The sequence below is a fragment of the Coturnix japonica genome, chromosome 3 (assembly GCF_054131305.1).
Source record: "Coturnix japonica strain WE chromosome 3, WE-NBRP24, whole genome shotgun sequence".
NCBI lineage: Eukaryota > Metazoa > Chordata > Aves > Galliformes > Phasianidae > Coturnix > Coturnix japonica.
In genome coordinates, this window is record NC_140665.1 from 29,854,195 (window position 1) to 29,879,560 (window position 25,366).

At 46.5% G+C, this 25,366-nt stretch overlaps 1 protein-coding gene across 5 annotated transcripts in view; it reads left to right on the forward strand.

The window, feature by feature from the left end:
* The window catches only part of MDGA1 (MAM domain containing glycosylphosphatidylinositol anchor 1), a 202,609-nt gene that overhangs the window by 154,409 nt on the left and 22,834 nt on the right, over window positions 1-25,366 (forward strand). For 4 of the 5 annotated variants that reach the window (XM_085541223.1, XM_015857816.3, XM_015857815.3 and 1 more), the window contains 3 exons: window positions 2,958-3,109; window positions 19,524-19,701; window positions 20,705-20,728. In XM_085541223.1, the coding sequence (XP_085397349.1) occupies window positions 2,958-3,109; window positions 19,524-19,701; window positions 20,705-20,728 (354 nt within the window). Of the gene's footprint in view, window positions 1-2,957; window positions 3,110-3,569; window positions 3,693-19,523; window positions 19,702-20,704; window positions 20,729-25,366 lie in introns of those variants that run through there. The other variant, XM_085541222.1, reaches the window with a different exon arrangement.

A 25,366-nucleotide genomic window follows, 5' to 3' on the forward strand; every position in this document is an offset into this window, starting at 1 on the left:
AGCTGAATACTAGTACTAGTAGATTTGCCACTCAGTTTTCTTTTTCCAGCACGCAGTGGCACTGGTTCCTAGCACCTGCAACTGCAGAGAAGAGCAGCAGAGTTATAGCAACTAAAACCACACATCTGCCCTAGCCTCTCTGGCTGATCATTAAATCTATTTTTCCCATGACCTCAGAATCGACTTGGGCACCAGATTCTAAATAAGCTCTTAAACAAGGTTCCCTTAATAAACTAAAAAATCAGCCAAAACATTTTTTTTTTCAGCCTAGGGCCAATTTATAATACATGTCAAAAAAGGGCTGGGGAAAAAAAAAAAAAAAAAAAAAAAGAAGAAAGTGGAAAAATAGAATAATTTGCAAAGAGGCCAGATTTTGAAGGAAGTCTTTCCCAGAGTATGGAAAAACTCAGGTATGCTATAATTCCAAGATGCTCTCAGGAATGAGGAAATGCAAATCATTTCCACATTTTGGGCCCTTCTTCAGGACCTTGCTCTCACTTTTTAGGATCCCCTGGACTTTGTCTGGTAGTTGATTTGGCTTTTAGAGCTTTCTCTGTCTCTACTATTTCTTCAAATGATTGTAAGTCTCATCTTGGTAACTAAATGATGGCAGACTGTATCCCACAAGGAGCCATCCACCATGGCAAGCTTTGTCCATAGCAAGTTTGGGAATACTTCCAGGATCTGAATTTTGTTGGAAAAAATAAGGAGTACATAATGCCATCCTGTGTGCCAGGTCCATGCCCCATGTGAAAAGATCCTCTTAGCAGAGAGCATTGGGCATGTCTACAGAGCCCGTGCCTGAAAAGCTGCAAGCATTTGTTTTTCTGCATCTGTCTTCTCCTTCCAAGGCATTGATAGCCGATGTTGGCTTTTCAGCTCCAGTCATCTCTGCCTGGGCAGCTGCAAATCAATCGGACCTTCTGAACCTGTAAAGCAACCAGAAAAACAACTTGGTGGCTAGGCTACAGTACTTGGGCTCAAGATTGCTGGAGTTTTAATTCACATCTGCTACAACCTTCCTCTGTGAGCAGGAGGAACAGCAGTGTTTCTTTTTTGTTTCTGTTTCTTTCTTGTGAAAGATGGACCACAAACCTTCCTAGCTGATGGGCAGGCAGTGATTCACCTGTGACCATGAGGTGTTTGGATGTACTGGAAGCAGAATATATAACCATGACCAAGATGGATAGGTCTATGTTGTGGGATTAGTTTCTTCTGTGCATGGGAGATTAGCTTTTCTGTGATATTGCGGAAGGATGGCAAAACATCCAATCCACACTCAGATCCCCTCCATGCTGCTCATCACCTGCTCCCCAGGTGAAAAAAGCCCTGAAAGACTGAGTGAATAACCTTCAGCTCTTTCTGTCAGCTGGAGGAGAAAGACAAACTTTCTGGCAGTGGTAAAAGTTGCCAGAAAGGAAGTTCTAAAAGTATCTTGATGTGCTTCCTTTCTATTAAAAGGATATTCTTTTAGCTTCTATTTCTATTTTAGAGTCAATTAATAAGGAATTAATATCATGCAAGATTATGATTATAATCAGTTCTGGTTTTATTTCTGAATCCATTATGAAGCCTGACTTCCACAGTCAATACAAGTTGAATAAGCAGCAATTAGTCTCTGAGGTGGTTCTGAACTTCTTGCTTGTGCAAAAATTCAAGTCAATAAAAATAATAAGGAAAAAAAGACTTGGAAATAAACATCAATATTATCCATCTGAGTTCATAAAAAAGAAAATGTTGAATCCTTTCAAGCCTAATTATAACCACACTGAATGGCAGGGCCCAGGATTTGAGGGGCAAGGTGCAGCACAGTACTTAGAAAGATGGTGGTGGGTCTTCTCTGCTCTCCTGCACTCCTCCCTGCCTGTGTGTGTGCAGGCCTGGATTAGACCAGGGCTGGAGATAAGCATGCCCTGTGCATTGTCCACCAGCCATCGAGCCCTGCTGGGTACTGATTCAGGCCAGCATGGCTGGTGAAATGATAGGAAGACCCTTGTTTTCTGAACCATCCAATTTCTCCCCATCCCTGGAGGTGTTCAAGGCCAGGTTGGACTGGGCCCTGTGTACCCTGATCTAGTGGTTGGCAACCCTGTCCAAGGCAAGGAGCTTGAAGATCCTTAAGGTCCCTTCCAACATAAGCCATGCTACAATTCTATTACTTTCTCCAGTACATCTTTTCTTCTGTGTTTCTTTTTCTCCTGCTTCATTCTGGTTTTTTAGAGATGTGGGTTTAGAAAAGGCAACTCTGTCCCTGCAAAAGCTCTTGCTGTTTTCACCCTGGCTGAGGTCAACATCCCCTTTGCTGCAGAGCTGACAGCCATGCTACAAAGAGGCTGGAGCACTGTGTTTTCAAGGCAGGGGAAATGCAGAAGAAGCAAGGTCTCCTTTTGAACGCCATGGTCCCCTGTGTGATAAATAACACTTTACCTATGACCTACTGGCCGAATGATCTTTCCTCAGGGATTGCTAGCAGGAGATTAGCAGGAGACTCTGAAAAGCTGCAGATGAAACAGAAGAAATGCCAGTTTAAAGTTACCTCAATCTAAGCTACAAAAAGCAAGGCACAAAAGATTACAGCTGGTTCCAGCTGGAGAAGCGAAGCCGTTTCCACCTTTTCTGGTGTCAGTCATGCCCTACTGGTGCTGCAGGTCTGTGAACCCTCCCAGTAGGTTAGACTGTGAAAGCAGAAGCAGTCCGCAGAAAAAAGATGCCATGAACTGCTTAATGTGTCAGTGCAACAACAGTTGGAATATTGAAGGAATCTCTCATGCCAAAGGCAGATGGTAAGTTGGGTGACCAGAGCTCTTTCACTCTTGCTAGATATCTTTGTAATTTATATTCCCCTCCCATCCCACTCTTTACTTTCTGTTGTTAACCTAGCAGTTCTTTACTCAGGCCCATCCCCGGGCTGACCTGATTCCGTAACACTTTCCTCCTGTGTTTTTTTTTTTCTTCAGCAAAAGCTTACAGCCCAGAGTTTTACTATGACACTCCCAACCCCACCCTGAGCCAGAAGCAATCCAAGAATTACTCTTACATCTTGCAGTGGACGCAGAAGGAACCTGATGCTGTGGATCCTATCCTCAAGTATCGCCTAGAAGTCAGGCAGGTAAGGTCAGCTCCCCTGGTGCATGCTTTTGAGGAGAGGACCTTGGGGATTGTTACATCAGTGTCTCCCTGATGATTAAGAGTTGTAGTTGGTCTTGTCCCTCCCCCACTGAATCAGAGACATGAGCTGAGTACACAGCTCAGTGTTCATTAAGTTAGGTACTGGGTACAGTTGGGAGCTTTCAGAGCATTCCTGCCTCCCATCAGAGAGCTAGTGCTCAGCATTCTGAAGGGAGGTTAATATGAACAAAAGTCCACAGTCATTAGTAGATTTTAGAGATTTCATAGGCCAAAGATTCAAGCAAGTAGGCTTCTACCCTCAACACTTGTGTGAAATAAAGGGAATAAGCTCAAGAGCTCTCCAGGCAGGAACTGCAGGAAAGTCAGTGTCTGTTTGTGTTGCAAAAGGGCTTTCATACTGTCACAGTAATGAAGCTATTGGGACTACATAAACTCCGCAGGGAAAGAGAAGTGGGTTTCAAGGCTTGCTGAATCTGAAGAGAAATCACACCAGAGTATGGAAAGCGGGCTGAGAGGAGAACTGAGGGAAAGCTGAAGAGAGCACCAGTTGGAGAAGGACAAGGAAGAGTCTGATGTTTTTAAAAGCATGTTAACCAGTAAGGATCGCCAGATACTTTCATCCAAGCTCAGCAAAATGCCTGCATTCAATACATCTTAAAAATAGGGATGCTTCAAATTGCCGCTTCTTGCTGTTCAGTGGTAGCTGGGAAGCAAATGCGTTTTGTAAGGAGAAGTTTGTTTACTGCAGGTAGGAAATAAAATAATTTCAAAGATCCAAATTTCTCTCTCCTCTAGTTCTGCACAGTAGGCTTCAGTTTTATGTCTCTGTTTGCTTGTGAGCTCTCTGGGGTGGGACAGCCTTTGTTTGTTCCTCATACAGTGCAGAACGCATTGTCAGTGCTTAATAATAATACAGGACACAGGGGAGCCTCTAATAATGAAAGCAGTTTGTCACAGTACCCCTTCCCTGTTAGGCAAGTTTTGCTATTACCAGCGCTGCAACTCCACAAACTAATTTGTGATTTTTATCTTTCTCCAGTGATGTTTTCTTCCTTTTGCACAGTGCCTAAAAGTAATCTTGGTTCTTGTCCTCATTGTGCTTCTAGCAAAAGGGTTTAAGTGAAAGAAAAGCCACATTTTTGCTTTAAGTTCTGACATAAAGGAAGCTGAGTGCCTGTGAAAGCCTAACCTTCTGTGTTTTTGTCATATCCCATTGGTTCCTGCTGCTGATGTTTCTTGTGCAACGTCACTATATAATAATGACTAGCGAGAGGTGTGTTTTGGAGGACTACTATACCGTGACCCTGTTGGATCCCAATGTGATGTACGATCAGGCTCTGAGAAATCTCTACAGGTCCCATCTTGGTGGCCTGGGTCTGAATAACAAATGACAGAGCAAGGAGGCAGCAGGGGAGCATCGTTCCCATTCTGCTGAGCACAAGCAGGAAAGTCTGAAAATGATGTCCCAAGTATTGCCTGGCCCTCCTCCTGCAAAACCACTTGCATCGCATGGCGAGGTCTCCACACATCCATGTGCTGAGGTTTCACTGAGCTCTCTGCTGTGCTGCCGTCTCCCTGGTGTTTTCCTTGTGACATCTCCATTGGGCTTTTAGCACTCTTGTCGGTCCTCCTCTCTTTCCCCTGCACCGTCACCTTCTTTCATGTCCTGCAGGCTTTGCTGCTTTGTCACATTCTTCCCCATACCAGGGCGTGTGAGCTGAACTTTGTGTCCTGCTGATCAATTGTCGAACTGCAGAACATGGTGACTTTCTGAATATAACTGTAAAAAGCTCAAAAGCTTAAAAGCGTTGGCGTTTGAAGAGCTCTTAAGAAAGGGGATTTGTCTGCCTGAATGAGGAGCTACTGGTTGCCTGGGTACCCTCCTCACAGGACGCACTGGCTTCCAGACTTAAGGTGGCACAAAAGTCCTCCTGTAGAGCTGGTGTTGAAGTGGGATATTCTCCTCAGATTAAAACAAACAAACAAGCAAAAGAACCAGGCCTTACACACGGCCACTCGTGATTGATTTATTGCCATAATCAAATAGATGAGAGCTTACCCAGGCAGCCAGCCCATCTCTTCCAGCCCTGGGAGCTCCCCAGTTTCCACAGCCAAATGCTTGTCAGCATTATAAGGACAAACCCAAGCAGGACAGCATGCCACCTCAGTGCCTGCTGGATGGTGAGGGGCTGTCTGGGAGGGTTCTTAGCTTTTGTTTAGTTGGAGTACAAAGGGCAACCAACTGGAATGCCCACTGGTTGTAACACACTTTGCTGATTTTCCTCTTGCTCTCCCCAGTTTGCTTAAAGAGCTCTTAGCATATGTTGTGTGAAAATCCCTAAGTAGAAGGATGCTTTTCAAAGCACCTGGGAACCCTTGAATCCAATTTACTTGCAGCAGCGGATGTAAATGGGGCTGGGTGGGGTTAAAAGTGCTGCTTATTAATTGGCTGGTGCTATTGCTCTTCTAGCTCTCCCTCTTCAATGGCTTCCAAGGGCTGGTTGGGCATTCCTGTGGGGATTGCAAGCAGTTTGGGGGAATTTGTTTTCCTAAGCAATGCATGGGCTCCTAGCAAGACAGGCAAGTGCATTTCCATAGAAGCTGATTGTTCCCAGTCCTGCATCAGAGGCTGAATAGCACAACAGACGTACCAGTTCCAGTAGAATAAGAATTAACCTTAAATTAAAACCCAGTAAACAGCCTGACAGCTTGGAGCCACTGACCCAGGCAAAGCACATATACTAGCATTGTAGAGCAAGTTTCTTGTAAAACCTTTGTCTTTGCAAACAGGCTGTTACTTCCTGGAGTGTGTCAACCGGGTGGGGTAGGCAGCAGCATCACATTGAGTGCTAATGCAGTGGGGAGCCTCACAGATGTCTGTTTTGGAGGTTTGGGAGGTTTTCCCTTTCCTGCTCCAAGGCAACTGACGTAAACGCCAACCGCCTTACCTCACTACAGCCAGTGATCTTAATGAGTTTGTAGCCTTAGGTCATTTGGTTCTGGGCAGATTCGGCAGGCTTTGGGGTGTTCATTTGGTCAGCTTTTTTCTTCTGTGTGCTCTCGCAGCATGGAAAGGCACCGAGGCACTGTGCTCCAACTAAAAATGCTTTTCATTGCTTGGGGATTCAAAGCAGCCTCCCCAAACCAGATCTTTGCTTAAAAAATAAAAAGCCTTTTAAGTTGCTTATTTCTCTCTGTGTATTTTATCCCCTCCCAGTGCTCTACTCTAACATTAAAGAGAAATGAGAAGCCATCTAATATTGCAAGCAGGTCGCATCCTGGAGGAAAGATCTGAGCTGGGCTGGTGGTTATGGTTGCAGAGGATAGTGGCAGAATTACTGTGCACGTAATGAGTTGGAACCCATCTGTGACCTGAGGCTGCAGGAGAAAGAGGAAGGAGAAGGTATTGGTGCAGAAGGGGAATTTAATCTTTGTTGTACCCCTCAAGGAGACCCAAGGCTGCCATTGCCTCCATGCCTTCTGGTACGTGGACTCAGGCAGAGCGTGCCCAGCTTCACGCCTTCCTGCCTTCCCCTGAGCAGAGCAGGCTCAGCCCCACCTGGCAGACAGAGCCCCACGATTTGCACTGGGCCAAACCCCAGACCCATTTGCTAAATTAGCTCACTGAGTTGTCATTTCAGATTAATTCCCGTCAGGGAGACTGTCTTTAATGAGAGTGGCCCTGTGCGATGCCTGAGTAATTGTGTGGCCTCTCTTTGTTTGTACTTTCATCCCCCTGGTGTTGGATAAACATCCCCTGCTGTCTACAAACCTCATCTGGGCTGCGGAGCCGGCTGCCACTCGCCTCATCAGCCAGCCAGAGCGGCATTAATGAGAGCCACGGCCGTAGGGAGCCGTCTCACCGTGCGGGGAGGTGGCAGATAACAGAGCTGTTTGGACACACATAGGACAGGGACTTTAGCAGGGATTTAATGATTGTGATTAGAGTGGAAGGATAAGTCCGCTGATGGCCATCGCAAACCAGTGGGAGCATTTTTACACCAAGGCCCAAAGTCTGTGGGTCTGTATCAGTTCCTTTTTCTGAGTGATTTGTTTGCTCTGCTTTTGAGAGAAGAGCACACAGAGCTGCACACCTCTCCAGGGCCACCACAGAATGGAGAAGGGCATCCTCACGCCCCTTCCTTATGAATCAAGTAGGGATGGTGTGACTTAGAATGGAGAAGTGAGCCATATGCCTGGCTCTACTCTTCTACATCAATCTCTAAATCTGAATAGTTAGCCCACAGTGCTGTCTTGCCCTGTTCATGTACCACCACAGCTTGATGAACACGCATACATGGCCCTTGGCACATGCAGAACCTGACCTAATGAACCTAGTTGCATCTTCCAGTGCCTGCAAGCAACACTGTGATCTTATAAACCACTGGTATGTGCAGCTAGGGTAGAACAAGCTTCCAAAGCAAAATCATCCTCCCAGCCTTGTGCTCACAGGTGGCAAGAATATCCATGTGGGGCCAAACCAAGAGACTGTCACTTCCCATCTTCAGCTATACCCTGTGCCTGGAGGAAAATATAGAAGCAAGACGGGCACGTTCAGAATTGCTTTATCTGCATTATAAGCCCCAAGTCAGGAAGGGTTCTGAACATGGCAAATGACACTCCTTGTGGCAGCCCAGCCCTGTGCTGTGGGAGGGGAATGAAAACCCTCAGCTGCTGATGCAGCCATGGCTTCAGGTGAAGCTGCTTGAGAGATAGAGCAGTTGGGGCCTCAGGGGGTTGCCTGAGGGCTAAAGAAGAACGAAGCTCTGCATAAGGCAGGCAGGGGTGACCAAACTCATTTTACAAACAAATGGGCTAGCGTTTTGCCAGCACCCGGGGACTCCACACTGTCTATGCAATGCTGCCATCACCACGGTAACAGTGGAAGATAGGGCTGTGGATAGGCCTGTGCCCACAGCCTGCATCCCAAAGCCTGCTGTGCCCTGTGCTATCGTGCACTTCGTGGCCCATCCTGCATGTCCCCTCACTAGGGCTAAAGGGGAGTTTTTGGTTAGAGGACATGATCAAAGGTGATGCAGTGAGATTTCTGGTCAACTATATAGCTCCTCAGGAGGTCCTCATGATTCCTTTTCACTCTGGAAGATGAGAAGATTAAAGGATAGAACTGTGGTTTGTAAACTGGGAAGGGTCCCATCCTGCTCTGCTTAAATTGCGATCTGTGCAGCATTCACCTGATGTTACCTGGAGGATGAGAAGGGCTTGCAGTACATGGATAGGGGCACAGACAGGAAACATAGAAAAGGGACATGTCAGCTCATTTTCCTTTCTTCTTCCCTGCAACAGCATGACAGTCTCAGCCTGAGGGAGAGGAGTGTGGCTTCCCATGACGCAACAGATGGTGCCGCTGGCTGCTTGTGAGATGGATGAAAAGACTTGTGGGGTGGGACGCACAGCACATCCCTTTTCTGTTAATCATGTCACTTGATATGGGTTGTGCTGGTCCTCTCTCGCTGGTGTTAGGACTGTGAACTGCAGTGACTTGGCCTTGCAATGTTTGCCCAGGACTGAATTTCAAAGCAGACCTTCTGTTGTGGGACGGCTTCTAAGTCATGCCTGCTGGAAAGCTTCCTGTAGTCCTCTTTTCTTTTTTGCCTGCCCTTGCTGCCAGTTTGATGTCTGATCACAGGCTGCTGTCATATGGGACAAAGTCAAATCAGCACAATTCCACCTACCTGCTGAGCTGTCCTCTGTAGCAGGAGGAGTCTCAAACTCTCCTCTCTTCCCCACTGATGCAGGGTTTTTTCAACTTTTGCTCAGGCAGGAGGAATAGGCAGATTGCGCGTGTGCTCTCATGTCAGTTGCCTTCAGTTATGCTAGTGGCGTGCGTGATGCTGTGCAGAACTCAGCCCTGAGGGGAGTGGAAAAGGATACAGAAAAAGCGTGTCTGGGAGGTGTGTTTAGCAGATGGATCAAACAGCCATCAGGATGCAAAGCCAGGGAAAGCAAGGGGAGGGAGAAGTGATGCTGCCTTTGCAGGCTGTGAGAGGGAGAGGTTTCGGATGTGTGGTGGGATTGAATGGCAGCCACGTGCTGGTGAAAGCTGATCAATAGCGTTTGATGGACAAGCTTTGCTTGAAGCTTAATTAGATTGTTAGGGGGTAAAGCAGTAACTGTACCACAGGCATCTGGGAGCAGAGAGGGCAGGATCCTGCCTCAGCTGTGCTCTCTCCTGCCTGAAAATGGGGCTCAGCATCCATCCCTGCAGCCTACAGTAGGTTGAGACAAATCTTTTTCTGTCCCCAGCAATTCACTGTGGGGGGATAGTGTGTCCATGAGACCAGCTGCTAAGGCAAGGTCATCTCTACCTGTGCTGCAGAGAAGGTTTCAGACCAGATGGATGTTTGGTGGGGGTGGGAACTGAAGAGCTTCTTCCTCATTTCCTGTCTGTATTCTTTATTGATCAAGTCAGCAACAGCAGAGTTTTCCCTCAATGCAGATGAAGCTAGTTTCCTCCTGACCCTTGCTCACTGCAGGTGGAGGTGTCTGCCCAGCCATGAGTCTTGTTAGCTCTTCAGCCAAAGATCTGAGTGGCTCCTGCAGGGTGTAACTATCACAGATGGGTCAGGTGAGTTCAGTGGAATTGCCCAGAGCAGGGGGATGAAGTTTCCCTTAGATCTGCCTAATATCTTCCAGTTCTGTTATTGAGACTTCCCTTAGCCTACAGGATCTTAGCAAACGATGCCTAACTAATGAATTAGCCTGACTAACTCTGTCTTATTGCATTCACACATTCCTCCTCAGTGTGATTCGTGGTTTGCTTGAGCTGTTTATCCTTGGTCCAGATATCATTTGCAATCAGTTAATTGAGAAAATTAGCAATATGAGCACTGGCAGGTTAATCATGCTTTGGTCCCTTGCTACCATTTCTCTTCTCTGATTATTCCAAGTAAAGTAACCTGCCCAAAGCCGGGTAGCTGAAAGCTTTACAACATGGCTTACCCTTCAGAAGGTGCATTGCGGATGAGATTACACCTTAACATTCAATTTTCATAAACGCTGCTCTTAATGCAATTCAAGCATTTGGCTGATCTAGAGAGAAAGCAGGATATTGTTTAGCTTCCCTGGTACAAGGGAATAATTATAAACAGCTTTCTCACTCTTAGCTGTGCTTGGAATAGTCACAGTGCCTGAGAAGAGCAGTACAAATAGACTTGCTTGAAAGGCTCATATGCTCTTAAAACACATCTAGTAAGAAAATCTCATCTATCTCTAGCTCCTAACACCACTGTTCAGTGCTCATTCAGAGTAAGGAGAATGTGAGAGAAGAGATAATCACATTCCCCCAGCCAATATACCCCTCATATCAGCCCTGCAGGCTTGAGATGTTGTTTTCACACCCTTGTGCTTGTTCGTATCCAGCAGGCTGTTGGCTTGTGTTTTACAAAGCTGAGCACAGGATGAAAAATGCTTGCCAGGTCTCAAAGATAAAAGTGAGTTCTTTATGTGCATCTCTTATCCACACTCCTCCGGTGGCTTCAAGGGGTACATGTCAGTTACTGAGTCTTTCTGAGACTCTGTATCGATAGGCTGTGATGTAGCTTCCTGCCTTTTACTCTGCTCATCTGTTGTTTGCAGTACTCAGATCCAAGTTCCTGCTCCTGCTTTTAGAGTGAGTCTTTTCTTTGTTAATCTTCTTCCCTTTCTATTCCCCCCTCTCTATTTTCCTCCTTTTCATTCTTTTGTTTGTGTTTCCTTTTTTGGTTTTGTTTCCCTTGCTCTTGCTTTCTAGAACATGTTGAAGGTGTATGAAGGAGGAAGGATTTAGAAGGCAGACATAGTCTCTTCTGTAGCTGGTGATGAATGGACAGGAGTAGGCTCTAGGAAGATGTTTTGACTGTTTCATAAAGGAACGAAGCTTACGCAGTCTTCCTGCCAGCACAGGCAGCATGGAGAAACAGGAAGGATTTTACAGCTCTCCCTGTACGTGCTGTGCTGTCTGTCCCTTCTTTATTAGAAGCAGAAATGCAGGCGCAGTAGATTCAGAGGTGGCCTTTAGACTCGTGGGTGATACTTGCTTGTATACCTTCACTACATGTACCAGACTGGGAAGTCCAGAGTCCCTCACAAACTAAGGAATTCCAGTAATGAATAGTTCCATCCTTTATCAATTGTTGTTTTTAAGGGTAAAGATGCCCAATCTGCTTACTCTGCCAGAGTCTAAAATGAGCCTGAGGAAAGGGGCCTAAGAGGTGATAATTTCTGTTGGTGGCACAGCCTCATTTACTAGTTTTCAACCATATTATAGACAAAATGATTCAGAGCTCAACCAAACTGTAGCTGGAAAATTTGGGCTGTGCAGAGCTGGACTGAGTTTTCTTCCTGAGCCACAGTTGGTGCAGGATGGTGCAATGACACACATTTTGGTTTTGCTGAAGGTTGGATCTGGTGCAAGGAGATGGGAAGAGGCATCTGCATTCACTGAGGTTAGGAAGGGTATAAAGTTAGATCCAGAAAGGTTCTGAGTAGTGCCAGTTTTCATATGTGGGGTTCAAATCATAGGAAGGAGGAAGCAATATGAGGAATATTGTCCTTTACTGATTTTATGCCCATCATGCAAACAAAGAGGTGATTCCAGGCCCTGCAATGCACAAAGGTGTACAGGTAGGATCTTGCAGCAGCAGTGTAGAGCTCCCATTCTAAACAGAAGGATCCATGTGCCTTCAGGACTGAATGTATGACTGTGAGACAGCATGAGAGACATAAGCATAGCTAGACATGTGTGTAACCTATTTAACTCAGTCTGAGCCACAGTGACACCAACACAGACTCCTCACAGAGACTGGGAAGTACATGGCTCTGCCTTCCTTCCCACCCATCACTAAATTCAGGTTCTGTTTTACTCCTTTCCTTTTCCACTCCTGGGCGCTTCCTCCTCAGGACATGCAGCATTGCAGTGCCCCACTAAGCCGTGGCTCATAAACTTGCCAGTCATGCCGTGCCTCAGTTAAGGCTTTTGCTTGACTGTCTTCCTGACAGAGTGAAGATTAGATCTGTTCTTAGATCAGGGAACATATGCTAATAAAATACATATTGCTTTCTGATCAGCCTCTAATGAAAGACATTATTGAAGAGTGTGGTACAAGCACTTACAGTAATTCATAACAGCACCAATTTGGCTTCTCTAGGAAGCTGTAAACTGCTGCTCTTGGTACCTAATGAGGATGGGCAGCTGATTGCATGTGTGCGAGAGAGAGAGGCGCTCTCCTGGCTCCAGCTGTCCTCTGTAGCTACTGAAGGTCACAGTTGTTTCTCTCTTTAGAGAGGGGGATGTCTCATCCTGAAAAGGGAGCCTCCCGCTATGGACAATTTAGGAGGAAAACCTTCCAGGAGTCTTCGTTTAGACTGAATAATGGATTTGCTTTGACTGCTCATGCTTGCTTAACCTCAGGATCTGAACAAGAGTGCTTGATTGATGAACAACACAGGCATGAATTTCAGTTTGCTGATCTGCTTGTCTAGCAGATGACAATTTTATGTTTCCAATGTGATTATTTGCTCTGAGAACCCCTAATAAGCAATGGTCATCAAACAAGGAAAAGGAAATGAATCCACCCAGTGCTTTAATTGATGTCATTAAGGTTTGCCATCATTTCCATTCAAGGTGGTGTTAAAGTATAAACCCAGGAACATGTTGCAATCCAATCTAGCGGGCACAGGAAGTTTGATGAGAAATTATAGAGAAATGTCCCAACTACTGCCTGTCTTCATATCTAAAACAAATTGCTCCGCAACCCAAAACTTAAGCTCTTGCAGATAGCAGCTACACTGCAGAGTGGGAAGACACCTTCACCAAGGCTGTTACCTCGTGGTCAGATCAGAATCCCCTCTCAGAAGGGTTCTTTTTGGAAGGTGTGGTGAGGTGTTGGCACAGGCTGCACAGGGAGGTGGTGCATTCACCATCCCTGGAGGTGTTCAAGAGCTGTGTGGATGTGGCACTGAGAGACATGGTCAGTGGGCACGGTGGGGGTGGGCTGGTGGTTGGACAAGGTGACCTTAGAGGTCTTTTCCAACCTTAATGATTCTATGAGCGTGCTGCTGAATTGAAAAGGCAATGCCATGACAGTGAAAGACTGGGATATAATAAAGAAGATCCTGAGGGCTGAAAATGACTTCAGTGGGTCAAGCAGGCTGAAATGCAGCAGTACAAATGAAAGGTCGTGAGTGTGGAGAGTGCTGACAGAGGAATCTGCTGCAAGCTAGGAGCTCATAAGAGGGAAATGACAGTGAGCTGCTGGTAAGAGGTAGGTGTGAGAAAGGGCAAATGTACTTTTAGGTGAAGCCTGAGGTGCTGCCAGGGAAGGAGGAGATACGTATGCCATCTCCAGCAAGTGAGATCATGCAGGAACAGATTATGAAATAACTACGGAAAGTGAGAGTGTGTTACAAGAGGAGGCACAGAGTGCTCAGCTTGCTTAGCCTAGCAAAGCAAAGGCTGAAGGGGATGTGATTGCTGTCTATAAAAACAATGGGGGGTCAAGCAGCAGGGAGGGAAAAGTTAAAGGATAATACTGGCATGAGATCAAGTGGGTGCAAGCTGCTTGTGAATAAATTCAGGCTGGAAATGAGAACATTAGGGTGGTTAGGTTCCAGAACAGCTCTCTGGGAGGAGAAGCAGGCAAAATAGGAATGACTTTTAAGATGGGATATGGTACATTCATAAAACAAATGAACAGAAATAGCCCCTGCAGAGTCAAGGGACTGGGATCTGTGAGGCAAAGCTGTGCCTCCCCTGCTTTGTTCCTAGAGGCAGTTGTGCTGTCCCTGTTCTAAAATCCTGGTAGATAACAGGTTGTTACCAGTGTGCAGAGGGGTTTTACGCCTATCCCAAAATGCAGAGAGCAAGAATCTAATCTGTGGTGTCCAAGTGCAACATCAAAGAAAATCCCTTCTTCCTCTGCTCTGTCCTGTGGACCCAAGGTGACATCAAGGACCAGAATCTCAGTCCACTGCTGTGTACAGGAAAGAAGATGGGGAGAAGCAGGACAGAAGGGTTACTGAAAAGTACTGCAGATTCATATGCTTAAGAGAGGTTCTTAAAATTCCATATCCCCACCTTCTTCTTGCCTCCCTTTCTGAGCATTTATTAATTTCTCTTTTCCCAAAGAATTCACTATTGTCTTATTTTCAGTCATCTTCTGGGTTCATTCTCCAGCAGCTGCCAGTGGAGGATTAATTGCCTGAGAAACCTTAGCAAAGCCACAAGTAGCATGACCATCTCAATCCTGGCACCAGGAGAAATTGGAGTGTAAACCCTGTTGGGAGGACAACTGTGTTTGGTGCCTGCTGTGATGGCAAGGTGGTTTGCACTGCAGAGCCTCACATTCATTCAAGAATTTGCCACCAGTGCCATAATGAAGCTCAGCACCTTCCAGTCCCAAGGAGGGGGTGTTTGGGTACGTCTTTCCTGGCTATCACCAGTTTAAGGCAGCAGGTGCTGACAGTCTCTTCATGTTGAGGGCAATGGTGTGATTCCTGTTGAGCTCCTGGTCCCATCAAGCAACAGTCCCTTTGGAAGGGGGTATCTCTGTCTTAGCTGTGTTTAGATTGGTTTCATTTGTGGCAGCGTCAGCCACAAGGGAAATTCAACATGAGATGATGCCTGCAGCCCCCTAGGACAGTGCTATATATTGTGCTCAAGACTCCCGGCAAACAGTCTGAATTGATAAAAATGGAAAGTTCTTTCACATCCTGAGTAGTATTACCTGTCAGAGGAAAACTGCCCTTCTGTGGCTGTCACCTTCACCTGACCACTGGACCGTGCTAAACTGGGACGTGTCTATGCCAGAAGATAAACTGGGTGACTTGGCTGCAATTGGAGTGAGGCGGAGTAAAAAAGGGAGAGCGAGCAAGTGCATGTAGAAGGAATTTTTAGGGAAGATGCTGCAGAGCAGAGCTAATGCTTGGCACTGAGCAGAGTTGTCAGTGAAGAAGTGGGACAAATAAGGGGAGAGAACAGCAGGAGTGAATAGCAATGCTGGGAAGCAGGATGCCCACCGAGCAGTTCCTTTGCACTGATCAGCTTGCTGGGGAATCTGTGCAGTCTTTACTACATGTTTTTCTAGCTGGTGTTTGCAGTGATTCCCGAGGCTCAGTGCTGGAACAGGTTTTCATTCTGATTTCACTTTCTCCCTTAAGCATGTAACTGTGCAGTGTGCAGCTGGTTGTGAGGGCATGTGAGTGGCTGCTCAGATCATGCTGAGTCCCAGCACACACTGGTTATCATGGTCCTCTGAATCCTTGGTGCAGGTTTGCTGTGCAGCACTGCAACAGTAACTTTTGATAGATGTGTTTGTTAATAGGCTTTGGCTTCATTCTATCTGATAGTTGATACATTCTTGCTTTCAACATAATTCAGTCTGCAAACAGCATCCTTTATTTCTTATGATAAACAAAAAGCTTAGATGTGGTGGTGTCACACAATGATCCCTTTTACAGAGAAAGCATCTGTATGGGAAGTTGGTAATCACAGCCTGAACCTCTGATTAATCAGCTGAGACAAGTGTTGGGTCAGCTGTGGGAGCACAGGTGAGAGTAATTGAGCTGTGCTCCCAGAAGGGGTGGAGCTTGACTCCACCTCCTCCAGACCTCATTTAAGGGCTGACCACCACTAAGGCAACATATCTTGGAGATTGCTCCCTGGTGGAGATTGCCTCAGCATTTCTCAGTGAAGGCGTCCATATTGGTGAGTCTTTCCTTATAATTAACTTTCTGAATATCTGTTATCATCTTTGTATCATTCCACCTTACAGCATCCCAGCTGGGAGCAAAATGTGGTGAGAGGCAGTATGGCTCTTCTCTCTGAGTCTGTGTCTTTCTGGGTCACAAGCCAGCTAAGGCTGGTCACACTGGCACAAGCAGTCTGTGTGGACCACAAACCAGTTTAACATGATAACGTGTGGGACTGGGTGGACAAGAGCTGCCATCAGGGTGTGATGGTGAGGAGTGTGAAAGGGCAGACTCAGTTTGCGTTGCTGCTCCTTGGGAGACTTCGTGGCTAAGTACACATGTAAGCATCTGTACTTTCTGTCTACTGGTTGCTAATACTGCTTACAAGTGACAGAGAAAAGGGACAGCTTGCCTGCTGTGTGTGTGGATATATACATCTCACCTGGGGTGTTTTCGTCCTTTGGAAGGTGTTTCTAGAAAAACCATTCTGCAAGAGCATTCCCACCTCTGCATCCTGTGTGATATCCACAGCCATCTGCTAGAAATAGCGTGAGTTTGTTTGTATTTTTTTCTATTCCCATTCCCTCCCTCTCATTGTTTGAAGTGGAAGGAGGTGAAAGCAGAAATGAGACTGCGCGTTGCTCTGTGCTCTTGTTCTGGCCCCACCGGCAGCATCCTGAGCCTGGTGATAAATGAGCTCAGCGCCTGAGATCCTCCACAGAGGTTTCAGCATCTCAAATAAGGTGGCCAGTGTTTCATTGTCCTCTGTACCTGCCTCTGCTTTAGGAACTGCACCGCAACAGTATTATGCTGGAGGACCATGCTAGCATGATCAGATCAGGGAAGGAGAAGTCTGAAGAGGAGGTAGAAGGAAGGAGGTACTGGGGTAGCATGGGAGAACAGCATAAAGGCAGCAGCAGGAGACTGGAGCAAAGGATTAAAAATGAGTTCCTGCTGGACTGATGTGTGCAGCTGTGTACAGAGCTGCTGCTGGCAGCCAGGAAGGCAAAGGATGCTTGGGTAGGCGGAGCCAGACCTTGGCTCTAATTTCACTGTCTGCTGGACCTGTGTTCATCACTGCAAGCACACAGCAGCTGTGCACTCACAGGGTAAGCAGCTGGCTGGAGCCAGGCCTTGTTCTTCCTTGCACTGATGTCACACCTTCTAAACTGTGCTGAACTTGAGCCTGTTCTCCCTGAACCTTCAAAAAGCTTTCCACCTATGCTGCAAGAAGTATGTCTGGGGTACCCACCGTGCCTATCACATTGCTTAGTGATACAAGTGTCACCTAGAAGCAGGGCAGTTGTGATCCGTGAGGACATGGGTGCTGTTATTCTTTTCTGATTTATAGACAAACCGAGGTGGCATCCAAGTATTTATTTATATCCATATTTATATCCATATTATATATCCAAGTATTGATTAAACCCACGTGCCCCTGTGGGTAGACATGACTGGCACATCAGAAGTTTTGCAGCCCAGACTGAAAGCTGATTTCTTGTCCTGGCATAGATCATGTTGAAGAGTACCTAATTTCACATTGTTCCCAGAGGCCTCAGATACCCAAATTCCACACAGCTCCCAGCTGAGGTGGAATTTGCACTGTCTGGACCTCATCCTCAGGTTTCTCTTCGATTCTCCATTTTGTTTCTCTTCTAAAGGTTATGTCTAGACAAGGGAAATGGCTCCTGACCCCCTCCTATTTGCTGGCTGCCTTCCCATCGCTCAGGCTCTGTGGCAGCCTGTAAGGAGGAGCTGCCACCAGCCCCCTTGTCAAGCTCTACTTCCCAAAAAGCCCCATGCTGGGAGCCATGCCACCCCCAGCCCCCGGCCTATGGCTTGTGCCTCCTCCTCTCCTTCCCAGTAAATGACGGTCTGGTGCTAATGATCCCAGGTGAGATCAGTGCCACCAGAATCTGGTTCCACTCTTGGCAGAGCAGTGGTGCTGCAGGCTGGCAGATGGAAGGGCTGAGCAGCAGCCATGCCAGTTGGACCTGCACCCAGCTTGCATGCATGCAAACGGAGTGCTATTTATGTGAACAGAACCTGACAGCATCCCAGTGCCATGTTCATGCTTGATTCCCAGAGGTACTGCCCTGGTTCTGTCCAGGGAGCAGCATCAGTATGCTGCTCCCTGGGAGGCACAAGAATAGGAGAATGCACTGGGGCCTTCCCAGTCCTCTGACCCCTCTTACCTGGGGAGGAGGAGAGAGCCAGATCCTCAAGCAAGTTGCAACCTGACCTGTTTAAGGCAGGTACAAAGCTTGTTTCTGGCTGTGAAAACAACATGCAGTAATGGCTCTGCACAGTACCATGGAGGGGTCTGGCCCAGCCCTGCCATTTGCATGGGAGCTCCGTACAACCTGTGGGTAGATCAGCTCAGCTGAGGAGATGGGTGCTGGCAGTGCTGGAAAAGAGTGAGGCTCTGGCACCAAGAGCTCTTCAGTGGCAGCCATTGCTTCTCAGCTGGAACCAGGAGTCATATATGCTAAGGTAGGAGGGAATCAGAGGCATTGCATGTGCTTGCTTTGTTCAGGTGCTCTATCACATCCCTCCTTTGCCCTGCCCTGCTGCTGGCCCATGCTCCTGCCATACCATCACTCTGTGCTCTTGCCCCACAATCTCTAGAACTGATGGATTTGCTGAAAACTTTCCTCCCTGAATCCCTGTTTCAGTCCTGTTACTGCAGAATTCATGATGATCACTGAACCCAGCTCTCAGGAAAATTTTCTTTGCAGTGCAACTTGTCAGCCTAGAGACCGTATCAAGGGGAGGTTAGTGTCTGGGACAGTGAATGTGGGGCCACAGAAAGCTCTGCCAAAGGTCTTATTGGCAGGACCAGCATCCCCAGTAACATATCAGGACCAAACCTTGCCACGGGGATCCAGACACTGCACAGCAACAAAGATTGTATCTTTACGGTGTAATCCTTGTTCTTGTCCTTCCCCTGCCAAGCAAGCATGACTGTGGCAGGGAAGCTTCTCTGACACATAATTCATCATTTTTAGTGTTGGTGATTTTGACAACGATATTTTTTCCAATCATTTTCTTGAAGCTTCCCTGTTGCCTTAGTGTATGAAACTCTGTTCAGCTGGTATGGTTCACATCCACAGTGGGCTTTAGAGAAAGGGGGAGCCTGTGGGTGATGGTAAAGGATCATTGACCTAAGCAAGACACCTTGCCTTGGTCTGAAACAGTGTGTCTAGGGTTGAAGGACAGATTCCACAGAAGGATGCTGAGAACGCATTGCAGGTAGGTAGGCTCCAGAAATGCACCAAATGAAATGCCACAGGATATAGACAGCAAATGAATGAGTTTTGCAGAAGTGATTGTGAATTCAAGGGGATCTTGGCAAAATGCAGTGCTACAATGAGCACAGGACCTCAGCGCATTGATGCAGGCGAATCAGGTTTATTTATCCCATCTTGGAGCCATTGGTCTTGACATGGAAGTGCTCCACATCCATATTACAAGTCATCCCCCTAATCAGGAAGACCCGAAAGCTTTCCATCAGTGAAAGCTCAGGCTCCTGATTGCTGTTCTATGCCAGGGAAAGGAATTTTTAGCCAGTTCTGCATGATGATCTCACTGACAAAGCAGGCGTATTTGCCTACATAGGAAGGGAAAAAAGCAAGGTGATTGTGAATAGGATCTCTCTGGTTTCTATTTCCAGGATTTTCATGACACTGAGTTCTCTTTTCATGCAGTTGGCTCAGCGAAACGCTATCCAAACCTTCATTCCAGTACAGAAAATGGAGAAGGGCCTGCTGCTGGAGCACATCCTACCCAACCTGAAGGTGCCTCAGAGCTATGAAGTTCGCTTGACACCTATCACCAGCTTTGGGGCTGGCGATATGGCTGCTCGCATCATCCGGTACATGGAACGTAGGTGTCTCTTCCTCTGTCCTGGCTATGAGAGCAAGTCCAAGCTGCCAGCTATGGGTCAGGCCAATGGACATGGGCATGTGTAGACATGGTCTCCTGCAAACCTTGGGTATATCTCTCAGCTGCATAGAGTTTTGATGGCATGGTACTGTCCCATTTGGCTATTTTTTGTCTGCTGCCATCAATGCAGAGCATTAGATAGAGACCTACCCGGGTCAGTCTCAACGCATTCTTTACTCAGCAGCTCCAACACACACTCTTCCCTCTGTGGGAGACCAAAACCCCAATCCCCAGCCAGGCCATGCTGCAGTCTGCTGTGGCTCTGTGACATATTTTAGAGAACAGCCAGTGAATTCTGCATATTAGCCACATGCCCATAAAAGCAAGAGGATTTCAAAGGATTTCATTCTTTTCAGAACTGAATGCGGAGTTCCTTTCCCAACAAGCCATAATAAACCTGTAGCTCTACCCAATACCCTGAATCCCAGGTCATCCTATTGACAGACATTGACCATGCTTCTTTACCCAGCATCCAAACAGCTGCCAGCTCATCCATTCTCACAGCCTTATTCTCGCTCCCCTCAGGAGTCTGGACCCTGTATTTTAGTATGAAGTACAGAGCTCCTTCCTCCTGTGTTTGCATGATCTCACACAACTTTCTTGAACTGGAAGGTGACACTGATGCTCCTCTTCAATACCAAACTTTATCTCCCAATGAGTGCTTGCAGGAAGAAACTGCTCAGGAGGCTCAAAGGGATTCCCTGAGCAGTTCTAGGATCACCCATTATTAAGATCTGTTGCTGTTTGCATCAGTGAGTCAGCAGCTTGTTCTATCAGCGAGGCAAACACTGAGCAGTGCTGTTTTGCAGGGATGCTGCTAGGAGATTTGTACAACTCTGACCTTTCTTGATGTGCTTGTTTTATTTTCAGACTTTGATTATGATTTGTGATTTGGCAGTGCACTTGCTGTTCTGATGTGTTGTTTTTCTATTTCCTTTTCCAGCAATCAACTATCCCAGCCCAACAGGTAAGCAACAAGACCTTTGTATTTATGTTTTGATTGTAATGCTTGTTAGTCGAGTGTTCCAAGAGATCAGGCAAACTGGAAAACAGCACTAACTTAACAAAATATTTTCCCCCAAAGAGCTTGAAATTGCGTAGACTCATAGTGATTTCATTAAGTAATGCCATTTTTTGTACCTCGAGCTGTCACCGGGAGATATATGCCAGAGATGTGCCTCCCACTTACGCTGGATATATCTGTGACTGAGTAGGTTGTGACACTGAGCCCACCTTCCCTCTACTATTTAGCAATTTCCATCCACTAAGCAGATTATCAAATGTTCTCCAAAATATCTCTGTTTAAGGAATGTATATTCCCCCATACTCTTACTGATACCTCTGCAGGCTGGTGTGTAGCACTCTCTAACTCGGACCTGGTTCCTCTTGCAAATTCCATGATTACAGCTCTTTCTTCCCCTCTGATGTCATCGCTATTTGTTTTCTCATTTATCTTCCAATCATTCCTGCTAATGCACCCTAACATCTAGATGCAGGCCTATCTTTTCTGAGCACCCAGAATTCCTCTTGATTTTGAGATCACAATACACAGAATCCTGGAATGATGTTCTTAATTAAGAACATGATAATGTCCATTGAGCATAAAAGAGGATTTCTAACACACTAATCTCTGAGGTATGAAACAAAGTCCCTTTGCTTCAGTTGTTGGATATAAGCCCAGGCAAAGCTCTTTGGGCAGAGATGGGCAAACTGCTTGCTGGTGGTCCACAGAGAGCAAGCTGGCTCCATGTAGATGTTTCTTTTTTCCTGTTTTCAACTGCTAAGTAAAAATCAAAGAAGCCAAAACACCGTTCAGTCTTCTTAGGTAACACTCTGCATGTAGGCAGGCAAGTGTCACTGCTTCGCTGCAGGATACCAGTGGGAAGGAGAAGCCAGGACTGGGCAACAAGCAGGAGCTGGAGCACAGGGTTATCTTTTTAAGGCAGCCATCAAGCATTCGTTTGTGCAGATTCACACTCTGAGGATGATTAGGTTCATCACGTTCTACCTGGTAACTGGAGTTTCTCAGAGAGGCAGTGGGATTTTGTAGCTACAACTCCTGATTCCTCTTTCTTTCCTCTTCCCCACGTTTTGATCTTTAAATGTTCTCCAAAGAGGACTCACTGGTCCATTGGGCTGATTTCCACTGGGAAATAATGAACATATTACCAGGGACCCACTGTTTGATGTGTCCCTCCCTAGCTGGAGGAGGTGAGCGTTCTGGCTCACAGAAGAAAGTGTTAGACTCTGGCTTTTTGCCACTTGCTTTTACACCGTATGTATCTCTGGTAATGACAGGGCAACTTCAGTCTTAATTGTGTCAGTCTCCTCAGGGTCTTTGTAAGCTGAGTCTTCAGACTGCTCACCTGGGATTCCTTTGGCAGCTTGACTGAGACCAGAATGAAATTTGTTTATATCAGAGAACTCAGCCATGCTTGTATTTTCATGCAGTAAACCCAGCACTTGAGTTCTCCTTGTTATGATTCATCCAGACTGTGCTGAAAATTGAAACCACTGAGCCAGCCATCAGGGTCCTGCCTCTGAGTTCACGCCTTGAGATTGGCTGCCTTATAACTTCAGCCACCACTCTTGCTTTCAGAGATCTCTTGTCCTTTCAGATCTGCTGCCATTGCAAATACAAGCCCTTTGCAAACATAAGCCCAAAGCCTCATAGCTCTGTCTGCAGGCCACAACTTGCTTCTGAGCCTCTCAGCTCAGCATTGTGGAAATCTTTATTCCTACCTCTTTTTACCCCCACTTCCTTTGCTACCACCACCTCTAGGAAAAAGTGTTGTGATTGCAAAGGTATCCTCATGCTAGGCTGCCTAGCCAAATTCTGGGAGCAAACATTGAGAGCTCTCAAGTGAAAGGCAAAGATTGGATGATTAATGCCTCTGGCAGCCTGATCCAAGGGCATGCACAATGGTGATTAATTTACAAACTCTGAGAGTCACTTAATACAATTATTTCTTCATGCATTTTCTCTCCCAGCCTAATAAGATGTTAATGACATTGGGGCAGGCATGCGTGTGCTATGGTTACTGAGCCAGGTGCCGAGATTATAAGGTGAAAGGAAACTGAAAGCACAGGGAGTGAACAAAAGATATTGAATATTTCACTTATTTAGCAATAAGCAGTAAGACTGACTCTTAAAAATCAGTTTATCTTACTGTAGAAACTAGAATTTATCTTAAGAGGCTCTCTTTGAGTAATATTGATTCTAAGGTAATATGTTAAATATCTCCCAGGACAACTGATTTTAATGTCATGATTAAACTCCAGGGGAATCTGTTCTGTCCTTCATACTTTTACTCTGCAATTTCATTTGGATATGACCTTCACTTTCCAACCTAAACTCTGCAGTGTTGCTCCCAAAACTTTTCCATCTTATGGTTTAGTTTCCCTGGTTCTAGCAGATGTAGCCTTGCAGCCTCAGTGATAAGGGAGTTAAAAAAAACATATGAGAATGCTATTTTTTTCTCACTCGTGCAATATGTCTTGCCTGTCCAGAACAGGAACATTATTCCTTATGTATCTGCAATTTGGCTGTGATGGAGCTGAAATGTTTTCAGATCGTGGACATGTACAGTGGGTGATGATCAGTTCCAGCTGCTAGTTGCTGTGGATTAACCTGGCCCATCGCTCACCATCCAGTGCGTGTTTCCTGTCTCTCTGAACAACTCATAGCACGGAGGGGTCTGAACTTGCTGACCCAGCATGAATGTATGGGAACAGGATGTGATCCCTGTGTTTAGACCTGGATTCCTCAAATCTTTGCCCATCCCTCAGGCATGTGTGTGATGCAGATCTTAAAGCAGGTGACTGCCACTAATTCCTCATGACATGATGGAAAATGTGATTGGGCCATATTATTCCAGTGTCGTAGATAGGGATATTAGAGCAGATGGTGCTCCAATATGACCCAACCAGTTATTGCATTGCAAAGCTTTCTTTCTTTACTGGTTAGAAACGCTTTAGAAACATACGGAAAATTTTGTAACGTGTTTCTTAAATCCCATAGTACTTTGAGGTCGCAATCCAGTTTGTATTTTCATCTTCTAGGCAGGGAAAGATATCTCTAGTGATGGGCTGTGGGTCATGCCACTGGTCTGTACCAGAGCTGAGGCTCAGATCATGGTCCCTGGTGCTCCAAGCCAGTTTCAGCTGTCACAGCACAGCTAAATGACGAAGGCAATTTTATTTGAATGTGCTTCCATCTGCTATTCACCCGTAGTCTGCAGCTAGGATCATCTTATTATTTTTTGTATGCATTCATTTGGCAGCTAGAATTTCAGGGCCAGGGATGGCTTACCCCCAAGGACTTGAAATGAAAACCTCCATTATGTTTCTCAAGGAGGTGAAGCAACAAGAAATGCTAATAGGCACGGCTGAGGGTCTCACCTCTGGGAGTGCGGGGAGGTGTCTATAACCAGGAGCAAACATCTCTGCACTTTGAGCTGCTGCCACTGCAAAGCCTGCCAAGGAAATCTGTTTGGTGAAGGCAGCACTAACTCCAGCCTTTGAGGAACCAGCTCCCCTGCTACTTCCACCTCGCCTCTAACAATCCAGAGAACAACTTCTGTGTTCAATATTTAAAGCCACCGCTTAATTTTTAATCAGGAAGGTTCCTTTGCACCACAGTGCTGAGCCAGGATCCCTGGCAGATGGTGTGAGTCTGAAAGAAGGTTTGCTTCACACAGCCGAGGTCAGCAGTCAGATCGCTGCTGTGGCTTCTGAGATGCAGCGGGTCACTTAAAGGTTTGCTTTGTGGCTGGATCAGCCAGTTTTTCTCAGTCAGCCTGATGATAATCACCCAGAGGTGACATGCTGGCTGTGTCCCAGCGCTCTGAATATACCTAAGTTATCGTGGGCATCTCCACTTCCTGTTCAGAGGAACAGCAGGGCTTCTGCCTTCCTGTGGTTTGCTTTAAACCAAGCAACCAGCAGTCAGAACGCAAGAGTTCTACTTCCAGCTTTGACGCTGCCTGCTGTGGCCTTAGATGTGTCCGACTGTATTTGAGTGCATCTGTTTCACCATGTGTAATGCAGATGTATAAAGAGAAGTGCTGATGCTTCGTGGAGATATTATAAAGCCTTGTTCATTAGTTGCCGCATAGTGCCTTGAGTTCACAAGCTAGGCAGAAGCAGTGTGCTGTAGATAAACTCCCATATGGCAAGTGGTATTAGATGTACGCCTGGTCCTGCCATGCCGTGCCCAGAGCCTCCTCCATTTTGTGCTCTCTTCTAGGAGCTCTGTCTTCTGTAAGTGGCTGCACCTGAGTGAGAGGTGAGGGCAGAGGCATGGCCTATTTCTGGCATGCAAAGAGCTGGGAGTCTGTGGCACCCCATGCCTTGTGCTCTAGCAGTAAGAGCATCCCCTTCCTACCACCTTAAAGCTTTCAGGTCCTCTTCCCAAGGGTGAAGGGGACTTCTCATGCAGCAGTCCGTCAGCCACCAGGGCTGGACCTGAGCTGTAAGTCAGGAATACTGTCCTCTTGTCTAGCACAGCTCCCTGTTTTCCTCTATCCCTTCATTGACCTTCTCTCTGGTCTCCACCTGAGCTTGGGCTATCTTCTCATCCTCCTTCTTCTTTGGTTTCTGTGCC